Source organism: Delphinus delphis, chromosome 11 (genome assembly GCF_949987515.2).
Source record: "Delphinus delphis chromosome 11, mDelDel1.2, whole genome shotgun sequence".
Taxonomy (NCBI): Eukaryota; Metazoa; Chordata; class Mammalia; order Artiodactyla; family Delphinidae; genus Delphinus; species Delphinus delphis.
The window spans coordinates 95,275,483-95,291,663 of NC_082693.1; the positions used below are offsets into that span (position 1 = coordinate 95,275,483).

Below are 16,181 nucleotides of genomic sequence, written 5' to 3' on the forward strand. Positions count from 1 at the left end.
GGCAGATCCTTTGCCCTGGTCCCCACAGGATGCTCAGGTCCTTTCTCAAGCCCGGGGGAAGAGGGTGAAGGGCAGGTATGGAACCTACTCGGAGCACTACTCGGCTGTGGTTTTGTTTTTTTTTTGCGGTACGCGAGCCTCTCACCGTTGTGGCCTCTCCCGTTGCGGAGCACAGGCTCCGGACGCACAGGCCCAGCGGCCATGACTCACGGGCCCAGCCGCTCCGCGGCATGTGGGATCTTCCCGGACCGGGGCACGAACCCGTGTCCCCTGCATCGGCAGGCGGACTCTCAACCACTGCACCACCAGGGAAGCCCTCGGCTGTGTTTTTGAAGTTAGTTTTAATTGGAGAATATGACCCGATCCCAGGTGCTTTGCTTTTCTCTGCCTGTTTCTCATTTTAACATCAAAAACTGCCCGTTCTGGGGTCAGGGATCAATACGGGGCCTCCCACTGTCTAGATGGGAGCGTCAGGAGGGCAAGGGCTGCATGGACCACTTCTCCGATGTTCCCACACAGGGCAGGCCTCTGCCGTATTTGCTGAATGAATGAAGTGAAGTGACTCTAGTCTCTAGTTTCAGATAAAGAATTTGGGCTCCTAGGGCCCTTCCTGCTCCCCCTTGCATCCTCTCTTCACTCAGCAACTGGGATCAGCTTATAAAAATGGAGGAGGTGGAGGGAGGAAGAGGGAGAAGGATTTACATTTAAAGGAGGATCAGTTTTCTGCTGATGAGATGAGGGGCTGACAGGCTAATTTCAAGGCTAAAACGGGAAGGCAGGTGACCTCCCTATAATGCCCTCCCCCATCAGGGTGATTCCTTGTGCCCTGGCCAGAGACAGCCTGCTCCTCCCCCCTCCCCCCACAAACACGCCCAGCCCGGAGGACACTACCCCATTAAAAGACTTTATTACCATTTTAGAGAAAAAAGAAACTAGATGAGCAAAGGGATAAAATGAAATTGCCTTAATCCCATCACCAGGGATAACTGAGGCTTTACATACTGTTTTGTAACTGGCTTTTAGTTTGCTTTTTGCTGTCAAACTTTCAGATTATTATTCTGTTTATTTATATATTATAACTGTATTTTCTGGTGCATCCTTTTCTGCTCCCTTAGCTGGTGTTCCTAGACATGGGAACCACGGCACAAACTGTCCAGTCTGTATCAGTGCCCCCGTCACACGCTGCCAAGCAGTCCTCTGTGTTACTGGGTCTTGGAAGGTGACTGCTTCTCCCCACTTTCCCACCCTATTGCTGGGCACTAGGTTTAAAGAGGCTTGTCGCTGCCCCCTGGGACTGTGGCTTCTTCCCAGGTAGGATCACCCTACTGGGCCCAGAACAAGTCTTCCAATGCTTTCCTCCCTGGGCCCCTCTCTTGCCCCCACTGTCCTGGCATCATTGGGTGCTCTGCTCAGCTTCCACCCCAAGTTGACTGCAGTCAGGAGATATATATATATATCCATTTATCCAATGAAGGAGCTGGCTTTCAGCTGTCCCCTCCACTGTGCCCCCAAGGGATTGATGTCCAACCTCCAACTCCTCCCCACATCCATCCTCCCCATCTCAGTCTTGTTCAGTGGTCAGCCGGGAACAACAGATGCCCACATCTACCAGGTCTGTGCCAGGCGCTCCATGTCCTCTCCATGTGAACACATAGCCTTGCAGTGGGGGAAGCAGGAGAGGGCAAATGCAAAGACAGACCACAGCTAACTGGCTGAGCCCTGGGGTCTGGCCATTCATTCAGCTGACACTGTCCTCCAGGTGCCCAGCCATGTGCTGGGCAAGGGGATCTAGAGGGAGCAGTCCAGCTAAGGGGGGATCCCTTTGCCCAGGCTGCCCTCCCTGGACCCTGGGGTCTCTCTCCAAAGCAAGGCACCAGAGCACCAGCCCCTCATCTCCACTGCCCGCCGTCCCCAAGCCTGTGTCACCAAAAATCATCCATTGATCCAGGCTTAAAATAACCCCTGGCATCTGCAGTGAGCCCCATGTGGCGGGCAGAGGAGCCGTGTCTCTGTTCATGAAGGGAACCCGCCCCACCCCCAGCTCCGAAAGCTGGAGTGTGCAGGTGTCTGAGTGTGCTCACGAATGTGAGTGAGAGTGTGCATGTCTGGTGCTGGCACAGCTATGAGAGCCTTCCCCGCACATGTGTGTGTCAGTGTGGATATGCCTCTGCATATGTGTTCTTCCCTCACTGTTGAGTTCTCGCCTGGTGTCCAGCTCTGGCTCAGGGTCCTGAGAGGAGAGGTTGTGGACATTAAGGAAAACCTGTCCTGGGCCTCAGTGTCCTGATTTTAGGTGGTAGGTCACCAGTCTGCCCAGCCCTCCTAGAGAGAAACCCAAGACCCAGGGAGAAGAAATGACTTGCTGTGACCGGCACACAGCCTGGAAGGGCTGGGGTATGGCCTGGAACCTGCCCTGTGAGCCCCAAACCTACCTTCTGGCCAGTTTAGTACAAACAGAGAGAGCAGCTGGAGGACCCCAGCCCAGAGGCCAGGCAGGTGTTCCTACCCCCAGTAGCAGCACACCCAGTGCCTGACTAACGCCTGACACGACAGCTCCTCCATAAGCCCCCAGGCCTTCCAGCAGGTTGTTTCTTCCTGGAAGGCCTTTCCAGCCCCTCACACTGAGAGCTCCTGTTTATTCTTCATTTTGGAACCAGACTATTGTGGGTTAGAATTCCTGCTCTAGTAAGACCAGTCGACCTTTCTAGGCCTCAGTTTTCTCATCTGCAAGATGGGCTGCTAGCTCCTCTTTGGCAGGGCTGCAGGAAGAAGCCAATGGGTCCCTGGATGAAAAACACCCAGGAACATGCAGCCTTTTGGGAGCCCCCGCCACAGCGGTGCTGAGAAGATTGTGATGGCCACTGTGGGTGTCGTCCACAAGCCTCAAAGGCCTCATTCCCAAGCCCACACTGCTTTTGTTTTGTCCACGGTGGAGGGTTACGCAAGAAGCAGAGATTCTAGGGGACTACGTACTCCCTGCTAGTGCAGATGCGAAGCCAGTACCGGGAGCGGGGTCTGGAGGGGAGGGCCTGAGCCTCCTTTGTCTCCATGAGAGGCAGCTCGTGACTCAGGCTCCAGCTGCCTGTGGGAGGGAGGGTACCCCCGGGCTCCTGAGGTTGCGAGGGAGCGGGGGTTCGGGGTGGTGGTGCTGGGAACTGGAGCTCAGCTTCCCTTCTTAATTCCGCATCACCCAGTGAAGGTGCAAATCCGGAGCTGCCCACCAAGACCATAGCACGGGAACAGACCCAGAGAGGACGGTGCTCGGCAGAGGCCGTACAGCGCCTCCACCCGGGACAGGTGCTCCCTGACCCACTAGCCTGCCCATTCCTGGGACACACCTCCGAGGTCAGCTCCGAGCCCGGAGCCGGAGGGCGGGGGACGGAGTGGGGGAGGCCACCTCTCCCCAGAGTCGGGGCCATGCCCTGCATTTGGACCCCTCCTGGCTCGGGCCGCGGTCCTCGGGCCTCGCTTGAGGATGGGGACCCCGCGTGAGCGCGGTGGTCCAGAGTTTAGAGAGGCTACAGTTGGTAGCCTCCGCTCATCCGTGGCCTCCCTTTTTCCCTGCGGGTGGGCCTTGAACCCACCCCTTCTACATGCTCCTGACCCCGCCCCTTTCGTGTTACCTGGAGGCTCGGGGTTCCTCAGCCCCACCTCTCTTGACCCCGCCCTCGCCGCGCCTCTAGCCCTGGCCCCACCCACTCCGTCCCACAGCCCCGCCTTCTGAAGTGCCACCGGTCTCGCTGACCGCAGGAGCTGCCGAGATAGACTTTCACCTGCCCTGGAGTCGCTGGCACCGTCCTAGATCCATGCAGGACACCCGGGGCTGGTCCTCAGAGTCTCTGCAGCTCAGGGGAGTGAGGAGATGCTCAGAGGCCCCCTGGGCCCCGGGACCCCTGCAGAGTCCCTGGAAAGAGCATGGGCTGGAACACTGGCATGGGTGTCCTCCTGGCTTCTCCTCTCCTCGACTCTCCATGTGATCTTGGGCAGTGGTTCCTACCCCTCAACCCCCCCTTCCCCACCCCCAGGTCAGGATCAGGCAGCTGGGGAGCTGGCTCATATTGGAGAGAGGTCAAATTTCCGTTCTGGGTGAGGGAGAATTTGGCCTGAGCCACCAACAATAGAGCAAATGGGAATGAGCTCCCACCTTGTGCCCAGAGAAGGGCCAGAGGGGTCTGGTGGCTTCTCGGAGGTGACAGAAAGGGTGAGACCAAATGATGGGGTTGGAGGAGCACTGGGTTCCCTGAAGTGGGTGCCCCTGTGTGCCATGGGGGCAGAATGGCCACAGGGAAGGTTCTGACAGCCTCACCTGGCACTCAGGGGCCACACTGCCCAAGTCTCCAGCCTCTCCTCCTGCCCCCTCTTCTCTGCACCTTTGCACACAGTTCCTTGGGCCAAGAATGCCCTTTCTCTGCTCTGTTCCAGCAGGAAAACTCCACAGAACTCAGGGCATACCTCCTACTCTCCAAAGCACGCTAAATGCTAAATTAGTCACACACACACCCTCCCCGGGACTTCCCCAGTGGCGCAGTGGTTAAGAATCTCCCTGCAGAGGACACGGGTTTGAGCCCTGGTCCAGGAACATCCCACATGACGCAAAACAACTAAGCCCCTGCACCACAACTACTGAGCCTGCGCTCTAGAGCCCGTGAGCCACAACTACTGAGCCCATGTGCCACAACTACTGAAGCCCGCGCGCCTAGAGCCCGTGCTCCACAACAAGAGAAGCCATCGCAATGAGAAGCCCGCGCACTGCAAGGAAGAGTAGCCCTGCTCGCCACAACTAGAGAAAGCCTGCGTGCAGCAACGAAGACCCAACTCAGCCAAAGATAAATAAATAAATAAATAAATAAATTTATATATATATATAAAAAATTAGTCACTCCCGCGCTTGGGGCATTCCCTGGCTCTGGCAGGGATCAGGACCCTGTCCTGTCATTGTGTCCCGCTCTGTCTCTCCCACTGGAATAGGACCTAATGGCAGGGTCTGAGGCTGACCTCCTGGCACTGACCAGAATGGTCCTGGCACAAAGCAGGCGTGCTGGCATCTGGTGTGATCAACGGTGCAGTAAATAGATGAGCGATGGGAGTGGTAACTCCTGAGACCAGAGCCTCAGGCTCTGAAACTCACTGGGAAACTCACTTCCCAGAGGGAATTTCTAAGGGTTGGGGGCCCTGGGCAGAAAGGTGTCTTCATTCCAGGGAAGGAAGGAAGTAGAGGCACTTCTGAGGTGGAGACCATACTTTCCACATGACCTCTTTAATCTTGGACAACTGGTTGGTCCTCAGGCTCCGTTTTGAATATGGGAGATAGGCCCAAAGAGATGCAGCAGCGTCTAAAGGCAAGGGGGCCATCCTTGCCGAGACAGAGGGAGGTTAGGGGTCAGGTCCTTCCTCCCTGGCCTCACCAGCTGGGCCTCCCCACCCCCAGCCTGAGCCGGGAGCTAGGGCTGCCAGGGCAGGAAGTGAGACGTGCCTGCAGGAAGCCCCAGGAGGAACTGAGACTTCAGCCAACCCCGCCCCCACCCCCCCCCCGTGGGGCCCTGGGGACCTCCGGGACACCTGACCCTCCATCAGGAAAAACTGTCCAGAAACAGGCTAGTGGGAGGCGGGCTACTTCCCTCAGTTCCCATCCCAACAAGCAGCTCTCCCAGTCTATCGTGGATCCCTCTTACTGCAGAAAGAGACCAGCTGGGGAGGGAAATCTTTGAGTAGTGATAGAAACAAGGAGTAAAGCCTGGGATCAACGCCTGGAGTCTGCTGCTCCCCAGCAGAGCACCTGGGCCAGGGTACTTCTGGACAGGTAGGCGCCCGGGTGGAGCCCAGCTCCACCGCTGCTTATTGTATCTTGGGCCAGATCCCTTCACCTCTCTGGGCCTCTTCTTCCCTACCTGCAAAATGCGCCATATCACCCTGCTCACGGACATGAACGGGTCCAGATTTTCAGGAAAGCAATTTGACCAACAGGGGTCTTAAAAAAGGTCAAGGCCTTTTTAAAGCAATGACTCTCCTTCTGGGAAAGAGACTCAGTTTCCTTATCTGTAAAATGGGGGTGGGGGAGTGAGGATCCTCCACGTTGCCTTCCCAGTCCTACTCGGAGGGCCACAGGCCACGAGGACAACTTTGCGTCCAACCCCCACCACCATTTTTCAGAAAAGGAAACTGAGACTGGACTAGGGGTTCACTGGGGACACGGTGGTGCCAGAGGTTTGCGTGTCTGGACCCCAGGGGTGTTCACCCACTTGTTTCGCCTCCAGGGCCCACCCCCTGGCTGTGGTAGAAAAGGTGGCGTGAGACGGATGGCCGAGAACAGCTCAGACCCCCCGAATCCTGAGATGGAGGGAAGTGGAAAGCTGGACCCGTTCTGGGCCTGCTCCCCACCCTCCTGCCTGTGCCCGCACACTGACCTCACCTCAGCCACCTGGTGGCCTGGGGGCGGGGAGGGGGCATCTGAGATGGGTTTGGGAGGGAGAGGAAGAGGCTTAGATGTAGTAGTCCAGGTTCTGGGGCTCCAACTACTGCTGGCCGCTGACTATCTTCTGAGCTGGGAAAGGGGTGGGCAGGAAAGGCAGATGTCTGCTGGGCAGCTTTGATGGGCAGAAAGCAACTGATGCATGGAACAGAACACGGTCAAGATGGGAATTCCCTGGCGGTCCAGTGGTTAGAACTCCTAGCTCTCACTGCCGAAGGCCTGGGTTCAATCCCTGGTCAGGGAACTAAGATCTCACAAGCTGCGCAGCATGGCAAAGGAAAAAAAAAAAAAGGAACATGGTCAAGAACCTACAAGTGGGACAAAATGGTACTCAGAATCCCATCTGCTGATTCCCAGTCCATCGTGCCTTCCCAGGGTGCTAAGCTGTGACAAATTCCAAGGACACTGTCCAGGGTGGAGTCCAGGCCAGGAGGTTCTAACCCTGTGTCCCTGTGTAGGAGGATCGGCAGGAAAGTCAGCGGCTGACTGAGTGCACAGGATGGTCCAGAACTGGAAGAGATGGTCTCAGCTCCAGGCCCCAGAGCAAGGGGCACCACTGTCAGAGGAACAGTTCCACTGGGATGGTGGGTGACCATAGGGGGCTGGCACAGAGTGGCCAAGTGACCCAAGCACTTGAGGAGGACAGGCCACAAAGAGAAGGACACTCAAGGGACATCAGGTCCAGCTGGTTCAAGGCCAGAGGCCTGCCCTGGCCTCCTAACAAGGAGCCTCTTGCAGGTCCTGGGCCCTGCCCTGTGTACAGCCCAGTGTGCCCTGGAGGCAGCTGGGATTCCAGGTGGTCTCTGATGGAGATGCCTGTCAGTGTGCCTTCAGTGTGAATCTGCAGTCCAGCTCCAGAGGCTGTAGACTTCCTCCCAAGGGAAGAGAGGGCTTCCTCCCAAGGGAAGGGAGGGCTACAGCCTGGGGCTCTGCAAGCTGCCACCAGGGTGAAAATGGCATCATAGGTCCTAGCAGATTGGGCCAAGCTCAGGGGTGACCCTAGGATACAGATACCAAAGAATCAGCACAATTCAGGCTATTTCTTAAAATCATCTTGTACTCAATCCCAAAGAAAACAGGTCAGTTGGTTACCCATTGCTTCCATTTGTATCAGTTTAAAAGCAGGACAGCTCTGAGAGCAAGTATTAAAAAAAATACAACACCCAGCTACAAATTAAGCATCCTCCCACTCGATAATTTTCCTAGATTCATTCTGGTTTCTGGTGGCTTCCCCATGCTTAAAAAAGAGTACCCCAACCACTCGAAAGCACAGAGCTCAGCCACGACCTTTGAGGGCTGCCATAGATGGTATGATTTTAAGCCAAATGCTAACATGCCATACGATGCCATGCAGTCTGAACCCTGTGGTCTGCGGTGCCTGTGGTTCTGCAGGGTTAGCCGGGGAGCAGCATGGTTCCCAGAAAAGGGATGGGTGAGAACTGGGGTGAAGAACCGAATTCAATCTCTAAGCCCCTGGCTGATGGCCCGCAGGGAGGGCAGGGACCACCTCCTGCCCCCTCCGTCGCTATGGTTGCTCCGGGCCGGCCGTCTTAGTGGTCACCAGCTCAGTGGAACCCAGCTCTGTGGCTGGCACAGGTACGCTGTGGGCAGGTGGGGTGGTAGCTGGGTCTTCACTGGGCGGAAGCCAGATGGGAGCTGTGGCATCCAGGGTTCCCAGGGAGAGGACGTTGTCACCGTCCAGGGGCTCTGGGGAGGTGGCAGGGGAATGCAGGGTCAGGATTGGGTCACAGCCTTCCCCCATCCCTGTTCCAGAAGCCTCCCTGGAGGAACAGCCCTCTGACTTATGAGAGAGAAGTCAGTTGATGAAGCCCCACTGGCGGGACTGGGGAGGGTGGCACATGATCGGCCCTCAGGACAGGAAGTGCTGAGAGCGCTGGCAAAATGGGAGAGGGCGAGGAGGGGTGGGAACCAGTCTGGCTGTCCAGAGAGAGGGCAGGACAGACCCCCTCCCTCGACCGGGCTCCCCAGCCTTGTGTCTCTTCCTCACACAAGTCTTCGTCCCCTCTGTCTGCATCACCCCCTAGAGCCCAGCCTCTGCTTCAGACCTCCCCCACGCCTTTACCCTGCCCCTGCCCCTGCCCCTCAAGGGCCATGTCTCCCCTCCGACGGCCCCCAGCCCTCTCGGTTCCCCTAGACACGGAACTTACCATCCTGGTCTCTGTCCGGGGCCTCCAGGGCCTCTGAGGCGGCCGCCGCGCCGGGCCGCCGCCGTCGGCGCCTCCAGCTCACCAGGCCCAGCAGGACCAGGGCCAGCGCCAGGCCCAGCAGCGCGGGGGCGCCGAAGAGCAGCGCCGGGAGCGGCAGCGCGGCCTCGGCCGTGGCCCCCGGGCCCACCGACTCCTGCGGCTGCAGCGCCGTCCCGGGCGCCAGACTGCTCGGGCCACCTGCTGGAGGGGACGGGCAGGCAGAGCACGGGGCAGAGGGGAGAGGCGAGCGGGGAGGGGGAGGGTCGGAGGGGGGCGAGGCTGGGCCGCGGAGGGGAGGGACAGCCGGACGGGGCAGGGCAGGGGGAGGGGGAGAGAGGGGGCCATGAGGGCCACGCGGCGATGGCTGGTCGCCATCCAGGCCCCAGCCCACAGGTCCCCCTCCTCGCCCGTTAACGCGATGCCCCCCGACGTCCTGGGACAGGTGGGGGTCATGCCTGCGACTCTGGTAGGGCGGGGTCCTCCCGGCAGAACCCTCCCTCCCCTTTCAGGGCCGCCCTGCGTGCCGTCCGTCAGCGCGGCTCAACTCTTACCCGGTCTAGGCTCTGTCGTCCGGAGGAGACTGCAGGCCACGCATTTGCGAACCAGCGGGTCGAAGCACTGGGCCTGCAGGCACTGCGGGGTGGCCGGCATGTCTCTGCCCCTCAGGCCCCTCGCCCCTCGCCTCATGCTGCCGAAGCCCATGCCTGTCTGCCTACCCCGCTGGGGCTGAGTCTGGCCTCTGCTGCCCCATGGGGAGGAAACCGGGCGGGGCCACCACCCACCCCGCCCTCCTGCCTGCTGGGGTGGGACCAGGTGGGGCCACTCTTAGCCAGGGCCCCAGCACCCCAGACCTTCTATCTGTGGTTTCTCCATTCAACCATCACCTCCAGACAACCACTGGGCGGGCCCTCTGCTGGGCACTGAGATGAGGCTGGGGCTCAAACCAGGGCCTGCTCTTGGGGAGCAGAGGATGGGCCCCTTAATCGGGACACAGACCTCTGGGTGGCCTCCTCTGTCCTGCTTCCCAAGGCCAGTCCAGAGTCCTAGACCATGCTCACCAGGCATCTCCCCCCCACCTGCCTCCTCCGGGGAGCCCTCCTGTCCTTCTCAGGCAGAGCTGCTCAGTTCATCAAACACATCCTGAGTGGCCATACTGTACCAGGCCCCAGACGACTCCCACCCTGGAGGTGGTGATGGGGGAGACAATGCCTCACGGCAGCGGCATCAATGAAGATGATCACCACGGAGGGGACAGGAAAGCTTTGTGGAGATGATGAGAAGGTGTTTGCTAGTGGAGTGAGGTCTAGGGGAGCGCCCAGGGTGAGCAAGGGCCTAAATATGAAGGCCAGGGAGTACTGGGACCAGAGGCCCTTGACTGAGAGAAGCTGGGACTCCGGCTGGAAAGGCACTGGGGAGCCATGAAGGGCTTTAAGCAAGGCGTGTCATAGTCAGATTTGCCTGACTATGGTTAGCGAGGAACCACTGGCTGGAGTAGAGGGCACAGACGGGGTAGGTTCAGGGACAGCTCGGTCTCCAGATCCTAAGCAGGAGGGACACTCAGATCCACAGATGAACAGACAGACGAACAGACCAAGGCCCAGTAGGCAGGAGGCAGCTCACCCACCCGACTCCTTTTTCTCAGCGCTGTGTGTGTCCAGGCTTTCTCGCCTCTGTGTCTCACCGAGGCCCCTCCTGTCTGTCTCTACTCCCTGGTGTTTGGGGCAGACCCACCTGTCTCTCACCTGTGTCTCTCAGACTGAGTCTCAGACAGACACACAAGCCCCCTCGACCTTCCTGGACATATGCTGCCCCCTCCCTGGGGGCAGGGGCTGGCAGAGAGCCTCAGCATGGAGCACGGACTTAGAGCCTCATGGTGGGCCATACCAGACCCCTAAGCAGTCAGGGCTGGAGGTGCACAGAGGAAAGAGTAACTGCCCCGGGGGCAGGGAGGGGGCTTAGGGGTAGGAGTAGATCTTTAGCCGTTCAAGGGGGAGGGAAACCTTCAAGGCAGAGAGAGGGGATGGGCAAGGGCAGAAGCACAGAGAAGGGCAAGGGGAAGCTTGCTCTGGGAACAGGCATGGCCACTGCCTCAGGGGGAGGCTGCAGATGGGCAGGGCCAGGCCTCAAGCCGCAGGCCTGGGGCAGTGAGGGGCCCCAGGAGGTGTCTGAGTGGGGGAGAGATTCTCTGAGCTGTGCCTTAGAAGGGACCCTCTCCCCGGCTGCTGTGGAGTCGGAGACTGGACAAAGTAAGCAGAGCTGGCACCATAGCCTAGGGCCAGGGGACGAGCCAGCAGCTGTTTAGGAGGAAAGAGGGATGCCATGGAGTGAGGGGAGCAAGGCCAGCCCCCAGGTTTCTGGCTCCGGGGACCCTAGGACTCACACAGAACCCTGAGTTGGCCGGCCTTGGGGAGCCCTGGCCCACTGCCTCTCCGTCCCCTACGTACGGGCCAGCAACTCCGTGGCAGGAAGGTGTGGGCGGTGGGGCAACTGCAAAGGAGAAGTGGGTCTGGGGTGGTGGGTGTGGGTGTGAGAGTGGGTGTGTGGTGAGGGGGTGGGGAGCCCAGAGCTGGAGAGGAGTCAGGGCAGGGAAGGCCCTCCTATGGGGCAGAGGGGCGGCGGTGAGGCTGGAAGACTGCGCCCCAAGCCCCGCCCCATCGCCATCGCTACGGAAGCTGTTATTACCTGTTACCCCAGGGCCCTGACTTGCATCAGGCATCTCTTTTAACCCCAGTGGAGGGGGCTGGGTGTCGGGAGCCTGGAGGGGGAAGCTACTCCTGGGTGAGGGTGGAGCCAGGTCTGGGATCATTTACTTGAGCCATCACTGCAGGGGCTGCCCTGGCCTCTGTCTCATCTCACCGTGGCTGCTCTGACTCTGGGGGAGGGTTGTGGCGCTGCTGGTCGTGGACCCTGGCGCAGGCCATCTTGAGGGAGAAGCGGAGACACTCAAAGGTTTGACACAAAGGTTTCCTGGGTGCCTCCCATGTGCCTGAACAGCCAGGCGCTGAGGACGGAGCAGACAACAGGACACGTGTCGATGGAGCGTGCGGGCACCTGGCTCAGAACAAACCTTTTCACTTGCGCCTCTTAAACAGGGAAGCGGGAGGCCTCGAATCTCTGGACGACTTAGGAGTTGTTAAGAAGAGAAATTTCACCATCAGACCAATGTAGTAAAAAGTTATTCCTCAACGTATTCTTTTTTTTTTTTCTCACATAGCTCTTAAGTCAATTAATTTTTAAAATTTGTCTTCTACGTCACTTTTTAACTATGAGATGTGAGCAAGAGAGAAGAGTTAAACTTTCTAAAAATCAACGTGGTTCAAGCAAAGTTCCCTTGCTCTTTTGATAGTTTTTACTTTAAATAATTTGGTGTCATCACCTCAATGCATGTTGAAGCAGAAAACAAGGGACTTTGTTGCTGAAAAACCCTTCAGATGGAATCTATCGTGTTCTCAAGTTTTCATTCAATGATGAGTTTTTTTAAAAAGACGATTAATTTGAGTCTGTCAGGGAAAAGGGAGTCTCCCTTGATCTGTATCCCTGAAATGCCCCCCAAAACACCCTCCCCATGGTTCTGACACAGGTGTTATCATCATGAAAGTATTTCAGATGGGGAAATAAGGGCTCTGAGGGGCAAAGGGATGACCCAGCACGTTCGAGGTGGCCTGGGTGGGGGTCTGTGTCCAGCCGACTACGAAGTGTGGCCTATGCCTTTCGTGCCTCAAGGACAGGACTGGGGAAGTGAGGGAACTCTGCCTGTTGGACAAGCTCAGTGTCATGGTGGGGGCAGTCCCCAGGGGCACAGAGACCCAGCCCCCCAGATCTGGATGTGAAAGTGCTCTGAGACCCGGGATGCGTGTATTCTGTACTTAAAAATTAGTTTTATTTGTCATTTTGTGAGTAATATCTGAACACAGTCTCATGAAAAAACCCTCAAACAATACAGAAGCCTATGAGTAAGAAGGGGCATTTCCCTGCTGCCCCCAGAGGGAGTCTGTTTTCACTTTGGAGCCTTTCATCCCAGTCTGATTTTTATGCCTTTAAATTCTCGTGTACGTGCATAGAGGAAACCAGGTCTTGTGTTTCATAGACGGGCCACGTGGTGTGGATGGTTCTGTTGGCCTTTCCCATCCCTGGGCCCGTCCTGAGCGCTGTGCTGGCTCTCTTGCTCCATCTTTTGTTCTTTTCTTGGATGGACCCAGGCCCTTGGCGGTGAGACCACAGAGCCCTAACCACTGGACTGTCAGGGAAGTCCCGCTCGCTCCGTCTTATTTTGTCACAGCGGCTGGAGCCCCCAGAGTAGTGATTCCCTTTGCCTTTCTCACGTATTAGCTCTGACATACAGCACACTGCCAGAAAGGGCCCCTCACCGGGGAGTGGGAAGGATGCGATGTTGGGCCTCTGGACACTGGGAGAGGGTGGGAGAGGCAGGGAGATCAGTACAAAGTCCTGGTGAGGCCAGAGAGACCCCGGGGCCCCTCTCCGCCTGAACCCGTTATACAAGGGCAGGTCATGCCTGTCCATGAAGCAGTTAGAAAATCCTTGCCCAGGCTCTTCCAGGCCCTCTCTGTCTAGCCTCAAGCCCCCAGCCTCCCTGCACACAAACACACACACACACACACACACACACACACACGCAGTCCAGGGGTTCCTGGCCAGAGCAGCCCCGGCAGTTCTCTCAGCCTGGCCCTAGGCTGGGGGACGCGGGCCCTCCATGGGAGGTCAGAAAGGAGACCCGGCCCTTTAGCCTCACGGCCACAGGGAAGAGAGTCCCCACCTCCTGGGGCCAGGCCTGCAGGTGTGTAAGGTGGACAGAGGCGGTGAGGCTAGGGTGGGGGGGGAGAGGAGCAGGGAACTCCCCAGCGGTCATCCCTCCGCAGGCACCATTCGGGACACCACACAGGAGGGACAAGGCCACTGGTTCGGGGCCTCCTGGGGGCTTTTGGCCCCTGTGTGACGCACAGGCCAACTCCGCGTGCAGACACCAGGTACTTACTGAGACCTGCTACGAGTCAGGCACTGTTCTAGGTTCTGGGGAGACAGCAGGGAACCACAGAGACAAAAGGCCAACAGTAAAACCATACAGTGGATGAGGAGGTGAGAAGTGCTGGGGAGAAAACGTCAGGACTGAAGGGTGGCAGGGAGGGCCAGAGACTTGGGAAAGGCCCGGTGAGACCTCGGAACAGGGGGACAGAGGTGCGAGTGACCCCGGAAGATGTCTGGGGAGGAGCAGGCAAGGCCCAGGGACCGGCAGCGTGCACGCTCACCACCTGCTTGGCCCTGTGCCCTGCGTGTCACCTGAATCCCTTGCCTCAATCCTGTGGGGGGAGGTGGAATTGTGATTCTTACTTTGCAAAGAACAGAGCAAGCTCAGAAGGAAAAGGGATGAGCCAGGCAGCCCCCGGCCCCTGAGCTCTCCCACCGCCGCTCCCACGATACAACATCTGGGGGTCGATGACACTGGGGGGGTGGGGTCAGGTCCGGCACAGAAGAGGACCAAGTGCTGGGCAACCCCTCTGAGCCTGGCCTGGCAGGGCTGTTATGCAGTCAGACCAAGCCTCCACCAAATGCTAGCTCCCAGAAACCCCCAGGGAAGGCTGCCTCCTGCCCAAGCCAGGGGCCCTGGGCATTGCCCACCCCCTCTCCTTCCCAGAGCCGGTCAGGGACCCCCCAGTCCATAGGGTCACACTCAATCAGGACTCACAGATTTGGGATGTGCAGAGCCCACCACACTGTCTCCCTCAGCCTCGCCAAGTGTCTGTGAGAAGTCCTTTCACAATGATTCTCTGCATAGCCCCAGGGGAGACTGACGGATGGCAGGCTGGGGTGGGGGCAGTGTTTCAGTCAGCAGGCACCTTCTGGAAAGGGTCCCTTTGTGCTGGCCTTGCACCAGGTGTGAGGGGGCCTTGACCTCAAGAACCTCCTGCACCTTCTCTGGAGGGCCTGGAGGGTGAGCATGCGGCAGCTGCGGTGTCAGGCACTTCAGTTTCTCTGAGCTCAGGAGAACCTCAGCAGGCCGTGGGGCTCAGGGATGGGAAGTAAGCCACCCCAGGTCACACTGCAGGTTGGCCACAGACCCCAAGTCAATGGGACTCAGAGGCCAGGTCCTTTCCCACTGCATCACTTCCTCTCTGTGGCCAGGATGCCCCTGCCTCTGCTCGCTGAGGGGTGGAGACACAGGTGGCATGCTGCGGAGCCCCCTCCCTGAAGGGAGGCCCTGCCTCCTGGGCAGACCCGGGCCTGAATGCTTGGGTCTGGGCTGCCTCCTACGGAGAATGTGAGCTCCTTGGGCCTGGGCTCCAGGGCTGCCCACAACCAGGTGGCCTGAGGACACAAAAGAACCTGTGACCCTGAACAAGCCCAGCTCCTCTGACAGCCTGGATGCCTCATCCACAAGGCGGGGGCCCAAACGTCTCACTCCCTCCTCTGTGCTCTCAGAGAGCCTGGACCGGGCAGCTCCCAGGCCCAGCAGAAGGGCATCCCTTCCGGGAGCCTTGGGCTGCCCACCCACTCGGACCTGCTGCCCAGGGGTCCATGCCAACCCTCAATAACTGCCTCAAACGTGACCACCCTGTGACCATGGCCAGCCCCAGAAGTCTTCCATTTGCTTGGAGTTTTATGTTTAAGATAACAGCTTCTGATTCTCAGTCCTCACAACCGGCTGGAAGAAAGGCATCAATTAGCCTGACCCCATTCTACAGATGAGGAAACTGAGGCACATCAAGGATAAGTGACCTGCCTGAGATGGGGAGATCAGTAAGAAGCCAAGTGCAGCCTCTCCCGTCTCCCTCCACAGCACCAAGCGCCAATTCTGGGCACCACGGGGGCGTAAAGACTGGTCTTCCGTCACCTCCCTCAGTCAAACTGTCTCCGGGACAATGTTGCTGGCCCCTACTCCCCGGCTGGGGGCAGTGGGCCTGAGGGTGGCCGGCAGCCGTTTAGGGGTTGGTCAGCTCTGCTGTGAGGCAGAGGCGGCCTCTGGGTTCCAGGGCCCCACGCCAAGCTCGCTGGAGCTGACAGCAGTGACAGCGTCACGCTCCCCCAGCACTTGGAAGGCTCCCAGATCCTCGGCTGGAGAACGTGATGCCACGCTATTTCTCATTAAATGGTACCAGGTGGCGAAGAAAACGTGGCATAGGGACCAGAGAGCGAGAGAGTGCCTCATGCTGGCTGGGGGTGGGGGCGGGTGTATGGGGAGGACCCCACCTGTCTCCAGGCAAAATGACTAGCCCAGAAGAGGCAGGCAGACTGTGCCCACACCGCTGCACTCTCCTGCTTGGACACCACGCTCCATCCCCCAAAGGCCTCCTCCCTGGCCCCCCGCCCCCTCCACCCACCGCAGCCCTGCAAAGCCCTGCCCTTTGTGGCCCAGGCTCCTGAGGGGCTGAAGACAATGCCGGTTTTCTAGGAGCCGAGGGTCCTTCTGGAAGGCTGGCCTCCTGGACCTCTGCTGATCCAGCCCATCCCCGCGGATTCACTGCCCACCTTTACTGCCAGCCTCTTCCTTC

General features: G+C 58.6%; 1 protein-coding gene across 1 annotated transcript; it reads right to left on the bottom strand.

Annotated features, from left to right (window-relative positions):
• Positions 1–7,536: 7,536 nt before the first annotated feature.
• On the bottom strand, positions 7,537–9,363 carry TNFRSF13C (TNF receptor superfamily member 13C). The gene is made up of 3 exons (XM_060023977.1): positions 9,228–9,363; positions 8,638–8,874; positions 7,537–8,182 (listed from the first exon to the last, which is right to left on the bottom strand). The coding sequence occupies exons 1-3, from the start codon at positions 9,361–9,363 to the stop codon at positions 7,995–7,997; spliced, it is 561 nt and encodes a 186-aa protein (XP_059879960.1). The 3' UTR covers positions 7,537–7,994.
• Between the last annotated feature and the right edge of the window lie 6,818 nt (positions 9,364–16,181).

Excerpts from the sequence above, each read along its gene's own strand:
- TNFRSF13C (XM_060023977.1), bottom strand. The coding sequence starts at position 9,363 with ATGAGGCGAGGGGCGAGGGGCCTGAGGGGCAGAGACATGCCGGCCACC. Across the intron at positions 8,875-9,227 it reads GACGACAGAGCCTAGACCGG|GTGGCCCGAGCAGTCTGGCG; the intron begins GTAAGAGTTGAG and ends CCCCTCCAGCAG. Across the intron at positions 8,183-8,637 it reads CCCGGACAGAGACCAGGATG|CCCCAGAGCCCCTGGACGGT; the intron begins GTAAGTTCCGTG and ends CCCCTGCCACCT.